We start from the raw sequence: 17,444 nt of genomic DNA on the forward strand, positions 1-17,444 counted from the left end.
ACAAGGATTCCTTTTTCTCCGCATCCAGCATTTTTTTTTTTTTTTTTTTGTGGTACGCAGGCATCGCACTACTGTGGCCTCTCCCATTGTGCAGCACAGGCTCCGGACATGCAGGCTCAGAGGCTATGGCTCACAGGCCTAGCTGCTTCACAACATGTGGGATCTTCCCGGACCGGGGTATGAACCCATGTCCCTGCATTGGCAGGCGGACTCTCAACCATTGTGCCACCAGGGAGCCCAGAATTTGTATTTTTGATGATGGTTATTCTAATAGGCATGACATGATATTTCATGGTGGTTTTAATTTACATTCCCCCAATGACTAGTGATGTTGAGCATCTTTTCATGTACCTGTTGGCCTTTCATATATCTTCTTTGGAAATATGTCTATTCAGGTTCTTTGCTCATTTTTTAATTGAGTTCCTTGTTTTTTGCTACTGAGTTGTATGAGTTCTTTATATTTTTTTGGATTTTTTTTTAACATCTTTATAGGAGTATAATTGTTTTACAATAGTGTGTTAGTTTTTCCTTTACAACAAACTGAATCAGTTATACATATACATATGTTCCCATATCTCTTCCCTCTTGCATCACCCTCTCTCCCACCCTCCCTATCCCACCCCTCTAGGTGGTCACAAAGCACAGAGGTGATCTCCCTGTGCTATGCAGCAGCTTCCCACTAGCTATCTAATTTACGTTTGATAGTGTATATATGTCCCTGCCACTGTCTCACTTCGTCACAGCCCACCCTTCCCCCTCCCCATATCCTCAAGTCCATGCTCGAGTAAGTCTGTGTTTTATTCCCGTCCTACCACTAATCTCTTCATGACATTTTTTTCCCTTAGAGTCCATATATATGTGTTAGCATACGGTATTTGTTTTTCTCCTTCTGACTTACTTCACTCTGTATGACAGACTCCAGGTCCATCCACCTCATTATAAATAACTCAGTTTCATTTCTTTTTATGGCTGAGTAATATTCCATTGTATATATGTGCCACATCTTCTTTATCCATTCATCTGTTGATGGACACTTAGTTTGCTTCCATGTCCTGGCTATTGTAAATAGAGCTGCAATGAACATTTTGGTACATGAGTCTTTCTGAATTATGGTTTTCTCAGGGTATATGCCCAGTAGTGGGATTGCTGGGTCGTATGGTAGTTCTATTTGTAGTTTTTTAAGGAACCTCCATACTGTTCTCCATAGCGGCTGTATCAATTTACATTCCCAGCAGCAGTGCAAGAGGGTTCCCTTTTCTCCACACCTTCTCCAGCATTTATTGTTTCTAGAGTTTTTGATGATGGCCAATCTGACCGGTGTGAGATGATATCTCATTGTAGTTTTGATTTGCATTTCTCTAATGATTAATGAGGTTGAGCATTCTTTCATGTGTTTGTTAGCAATCTGTATATCTTCTTTGGAGAAATGTCTATTTAGTTCTTCTGTCCATTTTTGGATTGGGTTGTTTGTTTTTTTGTTATTGAGCTGCATGAGTTGCTTATAAATTTTGGAAATTAATCCTGTCAGTTGCTTCATTTGCAAATATTTTCTCCCATTCTGAGGGTTGTCTTTTGGTCTTGTTTATGGTATCCTTTGCTGTGCAAAAGCTTTTAAGTTTCATTAGGTCCCATTTGTTTATTTGTGTTTTTATTTCCATTTCTCTAGGAGATGGGTCAAAAAGGATCTTGCTGTGATTTATGTCGTATAGTGTTCTGCCTATGTTTTCCTCTAAGAGTTTGATAGTGCCTGGCCTTACATTTAGGTCTTTAACCCATTTTGAGTTTATTTTTGTGTGTGGTGTTAGGGATTGTTCTAATTTCATACTTTTTATTTTTTTGGATATTAACCCCTTATTAGATATATGTATGGTTTGCAAATATTTTTTCCTCTTCCATAGGTTTTTTTTTTTTTTTTTTCATTTTGTTGATGGTTTCTTTCACTGTACAGAAACTTTTAAGTTTGATGTAGTCCCACATTTTAATTTATTTTTTATTTTTTTGTTTGCGAGCATGATTTTCAAAACCAGCGCTGGGCAACATATACATATCCCTCCTACTAGTCAATATCTGATCAAAATGAAGCAAGCCTAACTGGACCATCAAGAAGATTGTATTCTTTCTCTGTTTGCCTGACCAAGAATGACTCTGGGCATGATTTCCCTATTGGTGCCATCTAACTGTGACTGGAGCATTGGCAAGCTGAGCTGTGGTAGGTTCTTTGATCTTTCTTTTTCCCACTGGCTCACACTCCAATTTAACTTGACAGGCCAAGCTTTGCTCTGGAGATAAAAGTTTAAGTAACTCTACTTCTGCATTGACTTAGATAAGGTATGAATTTAAAGATCCAACAGAACTCTCTGCATGTGTGTTTATTATTTTTTTACAGCATCTCTATGTTTCCATCTCTACCCCTAGAACTGAAGATGTCTATAACCCTTTATTTAGAATTAAAGGCAATGGCAGGAATAAGAAACAAAGCAGGATAATTTTATTTTTGTATTTAAATACTTTAGCTATTGGAAAAATAAATATCAAAAGGTCAATTCAAGCTGCACTTGACATAATCTAAAGCCACACTTTATAACCAGAGGAAATAGATTTTATTTAAATTCAGTTTGTCAAAGTACAAATATCTTTGTACAACCTATGTTGCTCTTTTTTTAAAACTTAAAAGGTAGTAGTACGTTTTATAATCATCGCTGGATTTTATTTGTTGGTTTCACATACTACAATACAAAGCCCATTTAAAAGGAGATGTTGCAGAAATTCTAAAATTGTAATTTAATTGAAAAGTTACTTTCATAAAGGTTTTCCAACATTTTATCTTAAATATTGGGTTGGCCAAAAAGTTCATTTGGGTTTTTCCATAACATCACAGAGAATTTAAAGGTAAAATACTACTCAGCTAGTCTTTTTTGTTGTTTTTTAATTTAAAAACATTTATAGTGTATATATCCTTAACATTCTCTACTGGATGAATATAAAATTGACAGAAAAGCATGTACTGGTACATAAAAGATAATTATAGAATTAACCATGGATGTTGAGCATTTTGGTGTTTCCATGTGTTAATATTGTAGAACATCTCAATTTTACTGCTGTTGAAAAATTGCTTTGTTTTTGAAAACTGGTTTAACATAATGGCAGGTGTTTTAAGAGTTCACAGAAATGTTTGAGGAGAATGTTACTGTCTATACAAGTGAGGCCCTGACACTCAAAAGCTGAGGTCACACTTTGTATCAATATGATAAATATTCACCATTTTATTGTATAGATTGTGTATATGGAATTACAATAATATTTTACTGGTAAAATAAATGTTGTCTAACAAGACAACATGTTAAGGAATACCAAATCTATGTGTGCTTTGGAAAATGGTACTGTAAAAGAGTCTGTGAAAATTTTAACCTACTGTGATCATCATAACAAATTATGTCAGTGAACTTTTTTCTTTTTTTAAATCTCACCACAGTAAAAGCTTTCTTCTTGGTAACTGTGAGGTATTATTTAACTATTTGGGATATTGTTCAGATAAAAGAATGATGTCTTATAGAAAATCAAACCTTATAATTTAAGCTTTAGATGATCTCTTTTATATTAGTTATGTTCCAAATGATAGGGTACCTATTTTTTTTTTTTTGAAATAGAAAATGATTTTAACTTATCAGACTCAAAATTACCCATGCTTTTATAACCTTTTATACTTTGGTCACTATCAATTTCCCTTAAACATTTTAACATTTTAAAGTAACGAGGCTAAACTTAGACTACTGGATTTTCATTTATATTATTAGCTGCAACAACATATACACTAAACACCTATATGTAATTAATGTTTGAAAACATGCTTTGGCTTCACAAATGAGAGCATTTATAACTACATATTAGAATTACACAAGAATTTTCATGTTTGATTACTAATTGAAGGAAAGAACATATTTCTTCTTCCTCTCCTTTTACTACTCCACTTCTTGAAATTATCCAGTTTCCTTCCTTTTGATAAAGATAGCTTTATGGTAGCTTCACCACCACAACACATGCACCAGCTCTTCCAATGTTAACGGGAACTTCCTAACACAGAAAACAAAAACAAGGAAAGAAATGCTGTTTGAATGAACTCTGCCTTTAGCATAATATATTGGAGTTGAAAAGTCCTTACCTATTATGGCCCAACTTTCATCTTTTATAAACATATGGGAAAGTACAGCTGAGATAATAGTCCAATGTGGAAAGAGCATAGTCATTAAAATGAGGTAGGCCTGAGTTTGAAGAACAGGTGATCTTGGGTAAATTTCACCTCTCTGATAATTTTCTCACTTTAAAAATTACAGCTAATAATACTCATTCTTCAATGAGTTTTCATTAGGGTTAAGAAAGATAATGAATGAAAATAATTAGACATATAGTAGTTATAATCTCATTATCTATTAGTTCTCTTTCACCATTTTCAAGGTCACACAATGAAACAGTGAAATGCCTAGAATAGAATCTAGGTCTCTTAGCTACTGGTCTATAATTTTCTGAAAAGTAAATTACAAACATGTTGATTCTTGTATTCGACCTACATCCTTGTTTGCTAAATGTTTTCCTCCATTTCTAGCTGGTCCTAACCATTATAAAGAGCTACCTACATGGCAGAATTTGAATATTTCTGGGGGTCCTCATGAATCATATTGTTGGAGGAAAGAGCTATAAACCCATTATCAGGTGTCAGTATATTAACACATAACTTATTTAGAACAGTAACCAGCTTACTATATAGAAAACAGAGCACCATGAAGTTAGTATAAGGGAAGGTGAGGTTTGATACCAAATACAATGTTTGCTTGTTTGTGGAAATGGTGAACAGTTAATCATACTTCATATTTTATTAATCTGTCATTTAATCAACAAAACACCATTAGATATTTTGGAATAAATATAGAGGTATTGATAGTAGAGAGAAGATGGCAGAGGAGTAAGACACGGAGATCACCCTTCTCCCTACAGATACATCAGAAATGCATCTACACGTGGAACTGCTCCTATAGGACACCAATTGAACACTGACAGAAGACCTCAGACCTCCCAAAAGGCAAGAAACTCCCCACATACCTGGGTAGGGCAAAAGAATAAACAGAGACAAAAGAATAGGTATGGGACCTGCACCAGTGGGAGGGAGCTGTGAAGGAGGAAAGGTTTCCACACACTAGAAGCCCCTTCACAGGTGGAGACTGTGGGTGCCAGAGGGGGAAGCTTCGGAGCCACGGAGGAGAGCACAGCAACAGAGGTGCGGAGGGCAAAGTGGAGAGATTTCTGCACAGAGGATTGGTGCCAACTGGCACTCAACAGCCCAGCCCGTGAGGCTTGTCTGCTCACCTGCCGGGACAGGGGGCTGGGAGCTGAGGTTAGGGCTTCAGCCAGATCACAGGGAGAGGACTAGTGGTGTGAACACAGCCTGAAAGTGGCTAGTGCACCACAGCTACCTGGGACGGAGTCCAGGAGAAGTCTGGAGCTGCCAAAGAGACAAGATACTTTGTCTTCCCTCTTGGTTTCCTGGTGTGCGAGGAGAGGGGATTAAGCGCGCCTCTTAAAGGAGCTCCAGAAACGGTCATGAGAGCGGCTCTCAGCATGGACCCCAGAAACGGGCATGAAACTCTAAGGACACTGCTGCAGTCACCAAGAAGCCTGTGTATGAGCACAGGTCACTCTCCCCACCTCCCTTCCTGGGACACTGTGCAGCCCACCACTGCCAGGGTCCCATGATCCAGGGACAATTTCCCTGGGAGAACGCACAGTACGCCTCAGGCTGGTGCAATGTCATGTCGGCCTCTGCCACTACAGTCTTGTCCCGCATTCTGTGCCCTTCCCTCCCCATGACCTGAGTGAGTCAGAGTCCCTGAATCAGCTGCTCTTTTAACCCGTCCTGTCTGAGTGAACAGCACATGCCCTCAGGTGACCTACACGCAGAGGCAAGGCCAAATCCAAAGCTGAACCCCAGGAGCTGTGCAAACAAAGAAGAGAAAGGGGAATCTCTCCCAGCAGCTTCAGAAGCAGTGGATTAAAGCTCCACAATCAACTTGATGTACCCTGCGTCTGTGGAATACCTAAATAGATGACGAATCATCCCAAATTGAGGAGGTGGATTTTGGGAGCAAGATATATTAATTTTTTGCCCTTTTTCTCTTCTTGTGAATGTGTATGTGGATGCTTTGCTGTGAGATTATGTCTGTAGAGCTTTGCTTTCACCATTTGTCCTAGGAATCTGACTGTCCCGTTTTTCTGTTTTTTGCTCTTTTTTTACTTTTAAATTTTTTCTTCTTAATAATTATTTTTTATTTTAATAACCTATTGTATTTTATCCTACTTTATTTATCCTCTTTCTTTCCTTCTTTCTATTTTTTCTACCTTTTATTCTGAGCCATGTGGATTAAAGGCTCTTGGTGTTCCAGTCAGGTGTCAGGGCTATGCCTCTGAGGTGGGAGAACCAAATTCAGGACACTGGTCCACAAGAGACCTCCTAGCTCCACGTAATATCAAAATGGTGAAAATCTCCCAGAGATCTCCATCTCAACACCAAGACCCAGCTTAACTCAATGACAAGCAAGCTACAGTGATGTACACCCTATGCCAAACAACCAGCAAGACAGGAACACAGCCCCATCCATTAGCAGAGAGGCTGCCTAAAATAATAATAAGGTTACAAACACCCCAAAACACACCACAAGACGTGGACCTACACACCAGAAAGACAAGATCCATGCTTATGCACCAGAACACAGGCACTAGTCCCCTCAACCAGGAAACCTACTAAACCCACTGAACCAACCCTACCCACTGGGGAAAGACACCAAAAACAATGGGAATTATGAACCTGCAGCCTATGAAAAGAAGACCCAAACACAGTAAGATAAGCAAAAAGAAAAGACAGAAAAACACACAGCAGATGAAGCAGCAAGGTAAAAACCAACTAGACTTAACAAACGAAGAGGAAATAGGCAGTCTACCTGAAAAAGAATTCAGAAAAAATGATAGTAAACGTGATTCAAAATAGTGGAAATAGACTAGACAAAATACAAGAAACATATAACAAGGACCTAGAAGAACTAAAGAGGAAGCAAGCAATGATGAACAGCAAAATAAATGAAGTGAAAAATACTCTACATGGCATCAATAGCAGAATAACTGAGGTCAAAGAAAGGATAAGTGAGCTGGAAGATAAAATAGTGGAAATAACTACTGCAGAGCAGAATAAAGAAAAAAGAATGAAAAGACCTGAGGACAGTCTCAGAGACCTCTGGCACAACATTAAATGCACCAACATTTGAATTATAGGGGTCCCAGAAGAAGAAGAGAAAAAGAAAGGGACTGAGAAAATATTTGAAGAGATGATAGTGGAAAACTTCCCTAATATGGGAAAGGTAATTGTTAATCAAGTCCAGTAAGCACAGAGAGTTCCATACAGGATAAATCCAAGGAGGAACACACCAAGACACATATTAATCAAACTAGCAAAAATTAAATACAAAGAAAACATATTAAAAGCAGCAAGGAAAAACAACAAATAACACACAAGGTAATCCCCATAAGGTTAACAGCTGATCTTTCAGAAGAAACTCTGCAAGCCAGAAGGGAGTGGCAGGACATACTTAAAGTGATGAAGGAAAAAAAAAACCTACAACCAAGATTACTCCACACAGCAAGGATCTCATTCAGATTTGATGGAGAAATTAAAACCTTTACAGGTAAGGAAAAGCTGAGAGAGTTCAGCACCACCAAACCAGCTTTAAAACAAATGCTAAAGGAACTTCTCTAGACATGAAACACAAGAGAAGGAAAACACCTACAAGAACAGACCCAAAACAATTAAGTAAATGGTAATAGGAACATACATATCGATAATTACCTTAAATTTAAGTGGATTAAATGCTCCCACCAAAAGAAACAGACTGGCTGAATGGATACAAAAACAAGACCCATATATATGCTGTCTACAAGACACCCACTTCAGACCTAGGGACACTTACAGGCTGAAAGTGAGGGGATGGAAAAAGATATTCCATGCAAATGGAAATCAGAAGAAAGCTAGAGTTGCAATTCTCATATCAGACAAAATAGACTTTAAAATAAAGACTATTACAAGAGACAGAGAAGGACACTACATAATGATCAAGGGATCGATCCATGAAGAAGATATAACAATTGTAAATATTTATGCACCCAACATAGGAGCACCTCAATACATAAGGCAAATACTAACAGCCAAAAAAGGGGAAATCGACAGTAACACAATTATACTAGGGTGCTTTAACACCCCAATTTCACCAATGGACAGATCATCCAAAATGAAAGTAAATAAGGAAACACAAGCTTTAAATCATACATTACACAAGACGGACTTAACTGATATTTATAAGACATTCCATCCAAAAACAACAGAATACATATTTTTATCAAGTGCTCATTGAACATTCTTCAGGATAGATCATATTTTGGGTCACACATCTAGCATTGTTAAATTTAAGAAAATTGAAATTTTATCAAGTATCTTGTCCGACCACAACGCTATGAGACTAGATATCAATTCCATGAAAAGATCTGTAAAAAATACAAACACATGGAGGCAAAACAATACACTACCTAATAACGAAGTGATCCCTGAAGAAAGCATAGAGGAAATCAAAAAATATTTAGAAACAAATGACAATGGAGACACAACGACCCAAAATCTATGGGATACAGCAAAAGCAGTTCTAAGAGGGAAGTTTATAGAAATATAATCCTGCGTTAGGAAACAGGAAACATTTCAAATAAACAACCTAACCTTGCACCTAAAGCAATCAGAGAAAGGAGAACAACAAGAACAAAAAAATTTAGCAGAAGGAAAGAAACCCTAAAGGTGAGATCAGAAGTAAATGAAAAAGAAATGAAGGAAACAATAGCAAAGATCAATAAAACTGAAAGCTGGTTATTTGAGAAGATACTAAAAATGATAAACCATTAGCCAGACTCATCAAGAAAAAAACGAAGACTCAAATCAATAGATTCAGAAATGAAGAAGGAGAAGTAACAACTGACACTGCAGAAATACAAAAGATTATGAGAGATTACTAGAAGAAACTCTATAACAATAAAATGGACAACCTGGAAGAAATGGACAAACTCTTAGAAATGCACAATGTTCTGAGACTGAGCCAGGAAGAAATAGAAAATATGAACATACCAAACACAAGCAGTGAAATGGAAACTGTGATTTAAAATTTTCCAACAAAAAAAAGCCAAGGACCAAATGGCTTCAGAGGCGAATTCTATGAAAAATTTAGAGATGAGTTAACACCTATTCTTCTCTTACTCTTCCAAAAGATAGCAGAGGGAGGAACATGCCCAAACTTATTCTATGAGGCCACCATCACCCTGATACCAAAACCAGACAAAAACATCACAAAGAAAGAAAACTACAAGTCAATATCACTGATGAAGATAGATGCAAAAATCCTCAACAAAATACTAGCAAACAGAATCCAACAGCACAGTAAAAGAATCATACACCATGATCAAGTGGGGTTTATTCCAGGAATGTAAAGATTCTTCAATATATGCAAACCAATCAACATGATACACCATATCAACAAACTGAGGGAGAAAAACTATATGATCATTTCAATAGATGCAGAGAAAGTTTTTGACAAAGTTCAACACCCATTCATGATAAAAACCCTGCAGAAAGTAGGCATAGAGGGAACTTTCCTCAACATAATAAAGGCCATATATGACAAACCCACAGCCGACATTGTCCTCAATGGTGAAAAACTGAAACCATTTCCAAAAATATAAGGAACAAGACAAGGTTGCCCACTATCACCACTCTTATTCAACATAGTTTTGGGGGTTCTAGCCACAGCCATCAGAGAAGAAAAATAAATAAAAGGAATCCAAATGAGAAAAGAAGAAGACAAGATGTCACTGTTTGAAGATGACATGACACTATACATAGAGTATCCTAAAGATGCTACCAGAAGACTACTAGAGCTATTCAATGAATTTGGTAACGTAGCAAGATACAAAATTAATGCAGAGAAATGTCTCACATTCTTATACACTAATGATGAAAAATCTGAGAGTGAAATTAAGAAATCACTCCCATTTACCATTGAAACAAAAAGAATAAAATGTCTAGAAATAAACCTACCTAAGGAGACAAAAGACCTGTATGTAGAAAATTATAAGACACCGATGAAAGAAGTTAAAGATGATACATATAGATGGAGAGATATACCATTTTCTTGGATTGGAAAAATCAACATTGTGAAAATGACTCTACTGCCTAAAGCAATCCACAGATTCAATGTAATCCCTATCAAACTACCACTGGCATGTTTTACAGAACTAGAACAAAACATTTCACAATTTGTATGGAAACACAAAAGACCCCTAATAACCCAAGCAATCTTGAGAACGAAAAATGGAGCTGGAGGAATCAGGCTCCTTACTTCAGACTATACTAGAAAGCTACAGTAATCAAGACAGTATGGTACTGGCACAAAAACAGAAAGATAGATCAATGTAACAGGACAGAAATCCCAGAGATAAACCCACACACATATGGTCACCTTATCTTTGATAAACAAAGCAAGAATATACAGTGGAGAAAAGACAGCCTCTTCAGTAAGTGGTCCTGGGAAAATTGGAGAGGTACATGTGAAATTATGAAATTCGAACACTCCCTAACACCATACACAAAAATAAACTCAAAATGGATTAAAAACCTAAATGTAAGGCTAGACACTATCAAACTCTTAGAGGAAAACATAGGCAGAGCACTCTATGACATAAATCACAGTAAGATCCTTTTTGACCTAACTCCTAGAGAAATGGAAATAAAAACAAGAAATCAACAAATGGGAACTAATGAAACTTAAAAGCTTTTGCACAACAAAGGATACCATAAACAAGACCAAAAGACCACCCTCAGAATGGGAGAAAATATTTGCAAATCAAGCAACTGACAAAGGATTAATCTCTAAAATTTACAAGCAGCTTATGCAGCTCAATAACAAAGAAACAAGCAACCCAATCCAAAAATGGGCAGAAGACCTAAATAGATATTTCTCCAAAGAAGATATACATATTGCCAATAAGCACATGAAAGAGTACTCAACATCATTAATCATTAGAGAAATGCAAATCAAAACTACAATGAGATATCATCTCACACCGGTCAGAATGGCCATCATCAAAAAATCTAGAAACAATAAATGCTGGAGAGGGTGTGGAGAAAAGGGAACCCTCTTGCACTGTTGGTTGGAATGTAAATTGATACAGCCTCTATGGAGAACAGTATGGAGGTTCATTAAAAAAATAAAAATAGAACCACCATGAAGCCCAGCAATCCCACTACTGGGTTATACCCTGAGAAAACCATAATTCAAAAAGAGTCATGTACCAACATGTTCATTGCAGCTCTATTTACAATAGCCAGGACATGGAAGCAACCTATGTGTCCATCAACAGGTGAATGGATAAAGAAGAGATGGCACATATATACAATGGAATATTACTCAGCCATAAAAATAAATGAAATTGAATTATTTGTACTGAGGTCGATGGACATGGAGTCTGTCATACAGAGTGAAGTAAGTCAGGAAGAGAAAAACAAATACCGTATGCTAACAAATATATATGGAATCTAAGAAAAAAAAGAATGTCATGAAGAGCCTAGGCATAGGACAGGAATAAAATACAGACCTACTAGAGCATGGACTTGAGGATATGGGGTGGGGGCCAGGTAAGCTGTGATGAAGTGAGAGAGTGGCATGGACATATATACACTATCAAATGTAAGGCGGATAGCTACTTGGAAGCAGCCACATAGCACAGGGAGATCAGCTAGGTGGTTTGTGACCACGTAGAATGGTGGGATAGGGAGGGTGAGAGGTAGGGAGACACAAGAGGGAAGAGATATGGGGACATATGTATATGTATAACTGATTCACTTTGTTGTAAACAGAAACTAACACACCACTGTAAAGCAATTATACTCCAATACAGATGTTAAAAATTATATAGAGCTATCACTGCAAAAACTGTCAGAAGCATCAAGTTTCCTTTAGCACCCCCAAGATGTCCTTTCAGTGCCCGTTCTTGTACTTTCCTTAGAATTTCTTCTGTTAGATGCCCAGCACTCTTGAGAGAGTTTAATTCCAGTCTCTTACTGGGCACCAACTCCCTTGAATGACTGATCAGTATTTAGGAATGTTGTAATTTGTAGAACCTCTATAAGGAGGGGGCTTAAAGATTTTCCTCCTGGGCACCAGCCAATAAGAAGGGGCAGACATTTGTGGGTGAAGACATTATTCTTTGCTTCTCAAGTCATAATATATACATAGAAAGTTGGTCAGAGTGTAAAGCTCTTGGATTATTGAATCTGATTCACTCTTCTGTAAAATGAATGAGTCCATCAAGTTAAGAGTATGACTTGTCCCCACTTTATATAATTACTGATGGATCCTGCTAATGGTAAAACAGCTCAGTTAATAATTCTCTATAGCTAAATAAAGCACATGTTACACATTTCATTAAAGGAATTTGGTTCAGCCCTAGAGAGGAAGAGAATAGGATTAATTCCAAACACATATTTTAATTTTTAAATTAAAACCTAAAATATATCAATTTGAATACTTTAAATGAGAGTACCTCTTTCCATTCATCTTTCTGTGCATCATATGACTCAACAGTGTTCAAATAAGTATGTCCATCATATCCTCCAACCACATAGAGTTTGTCTCCAAGGGGACATACAGCAACAGCATCTCGAGGAACACTCAGAGGTGCCACAGTTGACCATGAATCATTTTTTGGATCATACCTTAAGAGGTTTAGGAAGACAATTGAGAAGAAAGTTCAACAGTGTTAAAATTTAAAATAATAGACATTAATGAAATGTACTCTTATCTAATATAGGAAATTAAAAATACCTTATACATACCAAGTGTAGTGTGACTAATAAACGTTAAGGATAACTAAATGACAGAATTCTCTTCAGCCACCAGATGTCACTCATAGCATAGTGAAAATGAATTTCCTTTTAAAAATACCACACATTTCTTTGATCTGTACTCAGATTCTCTATGAGGAAATTTTACATATTGGCACCTTAATATTATGTGGAAAATGCCCATTCTGTCATTAGTATGCTATTGGAATGGGTTTTTCTTATTCTTTGTTTATCCAAGTTATATCTGAGATGTCTGATCTTGCTTATATGAGAGATCACATGTTAAGTAATTCTGAATATAATTGCCTTTTTGTTTTATAAACTATAGTACCCTGGTTTTAATACTCTTTGTAGTTATGATGACCACAGTTGTATTCTTTTTCCTCTATGAGAGTTCTTATTTATCTTCACAGGACCCTGGGATTTTTTTCCATTTTAATTTGAAGTTAACTCCTTATCCCCAAACCTATTTTGTAAGCAAAATGAAAGAGAATTCAGTAAGCAACATTAATTAAAATCTTCTACAGGAATCCTTTCCTAAAATTTGAAACCAATATAGAATACTAAGATCTAAAAGGGGTGAACAATAAGAAAATACTTATATAATTATATGAGGAAATTATCTCTGATTTTATATTGGCCTATTTGTAAAGCCCAATGAAACACATTTATTTTACAAAATTTCATTTATTACCATCTACTAATTTCCTTACATTTTTATTACTCATCGTATTTCTGTTTTTCTCTCTTTAATCATAATCTAAATTATCTGTTCCCAGCTTCCATTTGAACTTGGTCTCACACCGAGTAATATTTTTAATAATATCTAAAATCAGCAATAATTAAGATATCCTCAATATTCACCATATGTTGTTGGGTGTCACCTTAAATTCCGATGTTATATTAAAAAGCAGAACCAGAAAATCCACAGCTGTATGCTTTAGCTAATCTGAATCTTTAACACAATTGCTATTGTTAATTGATGCTGTGCTCAGATCACACAGTACACACATATATGAATGGTGAACCAGGGCTTGCAGAAGGATTCCCTTACAGATTTGCATCCAAAACCCAAGATTTTTCTGCATGTGCATGATAATGAATGCTCAAAAATCTGGCTAATGTTAATATTATCTGGACACTGATTTATTAACTAGAGAGGTTTGGGGAATGTAGAATCTTCTGAAGAAAAAAAAATTGGCACCTTGGTTGTTATCTGTAAAGACACAGAGGATCAGTTATTAAAGAAAAAGTTAGCCACTACCTCACCTTCAAATTAAAACAGCACCGCATTTCTCCCCTTTTGTTTCTTTTTTGCTTTTCTATTTCTCCTTACTTTGGATATAAGTATATATATTCTAGTGGAAATAAAAAGGAGACTGAAGTAAAGAGAATTAGTCATGGACTTATTCCTCCACTTAGAGTAATTACAGACAATGTGCTTGACTTCTTTGCCTCAATTTTCTCATCAACATTATAGAAATAATAGTCCCTGACCCAGCCAACACAAGTTTATGTATTTTAGAAACCTTTAATTTAAATGATTATCTTAATTAATTGGATGAGACTTCTAAGGTACTGGGTAGGCCATCAATGTTTTACCAGAAAATAGTGTCAGGAATATTGTCTAAGACATGGAAATGAGGATTATCTGATTCGGCAGAGTGTGCATATTTGATTGACTTTCTAACTGACAAGGCTATTTTACAACTCTGTAGGTGTAGAAGTTAAGTGGTAGAAAACTGAGTTTTCTTGTGATTCCTATACATAACAATAAAATAAATTTTGCCTGATAGAAATAGAATTAATTTCTAACCCCAAATGATGACTCCCCCATATATTACATTTTATTCCCTAGAGGTTATTAAATGCTTTTGCATCTATTAACAATTTTTTCAGCATTCCTAATTGTTTTTATGTCTTTTCTTCAAAGATTCTTTGAAGCAATTTTAACATCTTATGGGTTACCTCATTAATTGATGAATCACACAAAATTCTTTGACACGCTACTATTATATTTGTATGAAAGTCATAATTTTCAAAAACTATACTTTAGCACTAGTTATTTTCTCAAGATCTTTACAAGGAAAATGCCAATAAGGGGATAATGTTAATAATAACAATAATACTAATTACAAAAATAATACAAACAAAATAATAATATGTGCCAGGCAAGGCACTAAGTGCATTAACATTTATTATTTTGTACTCTATGATGTTGATACTAAAATTATTCTCATTTTTCACATGAGGAAACATGTTTAAAGATGTAAAGTAACTGGGTCAAGGTCACATAACTTGTAAATAACAGATCTTGGATTTGAACTCAGAGCTGTCTGACTCCAAATCTAGTGGTTTTAACTAGTATACTATACATTTTTTTGTATGCATAAAGTTCTTTTTCCCATTAAAAATTAAAAATAGTATATTTGGAAATATAATTATATCATTAAATAAAGTTAAACATTTAATTATTAGGATATGTTTGTAAGCATTTAATTTTATAGTCTGTATTATGAAATTTTCTATATCAAAAAAATATGAACTGATTTTATACTTTCCTAGTTGTGTGTGTAAATGCCTATTTAAATTGGTATAGACACGTCAAGCTATTGTAAGGGTAATTTCATGGTGATCACTCTACAGTGCTAAAACGCAGCCCAATTCATCTCTCTTTCAGGTCTTAAGATAGAATTTCCCAATTTCAGGAGTTCTTGGTAAAGCCAGGAAAATGCTGGCATAATAATGGGAGAGAAGAAGGTGATTTAATTAAAATATTTTATGTATTCTAGATTTTTTCCCTTATGAAATGTATTCTTTTTGGACCAAACCTAGTTTCTTAATCCCATACATTTAGATACAAGGAACCAAGTAAATGCAACACAATTTATGCCACTAAGATGCAATAAAAAGTCTCCAAAATTGAAATAGAAAAAAAAATGCATAGACTTCAGTATGCTAGAAAGAAAATCTCCCAATAATTTGAAATTATAAGAAAATTACTATTATAAGAGCTGAGAGTATTTCCTGTCTTTCTGTCTATATATTTATATGATTTAACTTTTAATTCAGATGAACTTTTTGTGAAGTCAGGTTTGATTTTCATAGGAACAAACCTTCATGACTTTTTATTTACTAGATATAATTTTGTATTGTATTGCATTATTTTGTATAAAATCCTTCTAGACAACTTTTAATATTTCTGTAAAGAACAACATGAATTCTGCAAATCAGTATCACTCTTTGACCACTGCTTCTCATGAATTTATCACTCCAATATAGTTTAGGCATTAATGGAAATTTGAGAAAGCATAATTATTTTTACATGGATTTGTTTGTACATTTGATCAAGTTTTCCCAAATATAATAATTCCTGATGCTGTCTGTTTAGCTTATAGAAGGTGATATAGTCTTCTCCACTCTCAACTCATATAAAGAGGTGGCTACTGTTATTCTTAAGTATAGAAATATGCATATTTTTACAAGTGTAAGAATAGAATTCAATGCCTAGATACCCTTTCTTAAAATGAAAGCTACACTTACCCTTTTTGAATACAAGTATCAGTTTTTTGAGAGTATGTATACATTCATTATATAGGTGGGCTTAAACTTTTGTGAATTGTGTGTTGTCTGTAATTTTTTGTGGTCTATGGAAGGCATCAATAAATTATCTAAGCAATTTGAAATTTCAGTAGAATCTATCCTTTTTCAACTTCTTACAGTGAACTTTAATACGTATTGAGTCTATTGTATTCCTTTGGCCTTTCTAAAAGGGAGACATGATTCCCATCAGTTATATACACACAAGCACAGAGTAAATGCTTAAACTTTTGTACACATAATGAAATTCTGTATCAATAAAAGTAGAAAATAGTGGCTTCATGTTTAATTCTATCAATAGTACTGAGTGTAGAATAGTGAACTTTTAGTTTTATAATGAAATGGAAAGTCAAATATGACTGGTTTCCAAACTTTTAAAAACTCCAGTTATATGAAAAAAATCCTTTAGCCACTATTTGTAATTTAACAATAGAGGGGTTCAACTGCCATTTCTGTAGGATGATAAGGATATACTAGATTTTCAAGATCTTTTCCATTTGTAATTACATATAATTTCATTATTGTGCTTCTGGATATAAATAAAGGGCAGAGAAAATTCAGCTTTATTGTTTAAATATATAGGCAAGTCAAGGTGATTTTCATGTAGTTTTTATCTTGTTTTCAATGCTGCATTACTAGGGAGTGATGTCAGCAAGATGGTAGAGTAAGAAGCACTAGGATCTTATTCTGTCACAAAAATATTAAATAAACAAATAGAGACTGGTAAAAATAACTTTGTAGGAGTTCTGAAAATCAGGCAAAGATGCACAGCATCCAAATACCTGCTCAGCCATGTAAAAGATGTAGGCAATTTTGTGAAATTTTTTACTTTCTCTGTCCCCACCCCCTCCTAGAAAGGCATCGCTTGCAT

General features: G+C 35.3%; 1 protein-coding gene across 2 annotated transcripts in view; it reads right to left on the reverse strand.

Moving 5' to 3' along the window:
- Positions 1-2,467: 2,467 nt before the first annotated feature.
- The window catches only part of KLHL4 (kelch like family member 4), a 142,255-nt gene continuing 127,278 nt past the window's right edge, over positions 2,468-17,444 (reverse strand). Inside the window, exons 9-10 of one of the 2 annotated variants that reach the window (XM_067023392.1) lie at positions 12,673-12,844; positions 2,468-4,071 (exon numbers count right to left, since the gene is read on the reverse strand). In XM_067023392.1, the coding sequence (XP_066879493.1) occupies positions 4,012-4,071; positions 12,673-12,844 (232 nt within the window). In that variant the 3' untranslated portion in view covers positions 2,468-4,011. The remainder of the gene's footprint in view (positions 4,072-12,672; positions 12,845-17,444) is intronic. The other variant, XM_059049980.2, reaches the window with a different exon arrangement.

This window comes from Kogia breviceps, chromosome X, assembly GCF_026419965.1.
Source record: "Kogia breviceps isolate mKogBre1 chromosome X, mKogBre1 haplotype 1, whole genome shotgun sequence".
Lineage (NCBI taxonomy): Eukaryota > Metazoa > Chordata > Mammalia > Artiodactyla > Physeteridae > Kogia > Kogia breviceps.